This window comes from Perkinsus marinus (assembly GCF_000006405.1).
Source record: "Perkinsus marinus ATCC 50983 genomic scaffold scf_1104296954828, whole genome shotgun sequence".
Taxonomy (NCBI): domain Eukaryota; phylum Perkinsozoa; order Perkinsida; family Perkinsidae; genus Perkinsus; species Perkinsus marinus.
Genome location: NW_003207999.1, coordinates 1 through 1,253, shown reverse-complemented (window position 1 = coordinate 1,253; position 1,253 = coordinate 1). Strand labels below are relative to the sequence as shown.

General features: G+C 44.1%; 1 protein-coding gene across 1 annotated transcript; it reads left to right on the top strand.

Annotated features, from left to right (window-relative positions):
* Window positions 1-560: 560 nt before the first annotated feature.
* Pmar_PMAR001714 (hypothetical protein) lies at window positions 561-1,104 on the top strand (the record flags this gene model as incomplete). Its single annotated transcript, XM_002776020.1, has 2 exons — window positions 561-670; window positions 922-1,104. Coding segments are annotated over 2 exons (293 nt in total), but the record flags the coding sequence as incomplete, so codon positions are not given.
* Window positions 1,105-1,253: the final 149 nt, after the last annotated feature.

Below are 1,253 nucleotides of genomic sequence, written 5' to 3'. Positions count from 1 at the left end.
AACTCGCGTGATATCTTTCGTACTGTGATTCGGTACCTTAGTAGTATATCGATTGTTAAAGCGATGCTTCGGATTCTGACCACGCCCGAGAATATCATGTAATGTGTGGCCTTGTTCATCTCGCGAATCTCTATCAGCATGATCCATCCGCTTTCACTTTCCATATAGTTTCATAATGATCCATATCGGAGTCAACTTTGAGCGATAGACAGTAGTAGGTACGGGATCACCACCAGGACTGCATCGTGAGGACAATACATTCCCTACCCTCCCTACCACATCCAACAGGTAATCCTTAACTCGTTGTGATCCGCTCTAAGGGGTTGCAGGCTTGACAGACCTAGATGTCTCGTTTTCAGTGACTACGCCCTCAAACAGCAGTACTCGGCAGCTTGGCGAGATGACAAAAGTAATACCATTCCTTTTGCGAATCTTACTGATAATGTGGAATGAGTCCGCGATTCGACGTGTCTGTGTTCTCTTTGAATGCCGTTTGATGGACATAATGAACTTCAGAGAATGAAGTGTGATGGAATCAGGTTAAACTGTGTTGTTTTTAGGAGACGCGAACTGTGTTGTATCGGGCGTTAGTCAGAACATGTTAGAAGGGGTGAGCCCGAGTATTCAACAGCTTATCAGGAAGGCTGCGGATAAGTATCCCCTCGACATGGTAGTGAGGGAATCTTGTATTATTGGGAAGGAGTATATCATCACGATAGAGCTCACTGAAAGCTACTCATAGAATTCACCATTTGTGACTATAGGGTGGAGTTGGTCGTAGGTTCGAATCCCAGGTCCAACATCTTGGACTCGTTTGAACACATGTTTTACTCTGCATTATATTTGCTACATCGTCGTCTTCCATGTGTGTATCGTATTTATTCATGTGGTTGTTTGATGTTGTTTGACATTTTTTTTCAGAAATTTTGGCGGAAGTATAAGTCGGTGCCCGCGATGGCTAACGTCCGAGACAAAACGTCGATTCTCGAAATACTGGAAAACTTTGCAAAAATCCATCGGAAACACATATACCTGTTCCAGCGACTGAAGCATACGATAGTGATGGATATGGATAGCTGGACCGCTCCTGAACTAGCAAAGTAGGAACGGACCTATTCCGTATCTTGTGTACTTAGAGCTTTGATATCCAGGGTGTGTACATCATGGGCTCAACTCGGATTCTTGACTGATCGATTCACTGAAGAGATGTCAGATCGTGTTGTGAAAACGATAAATTTGTGTGACGCGGAAGC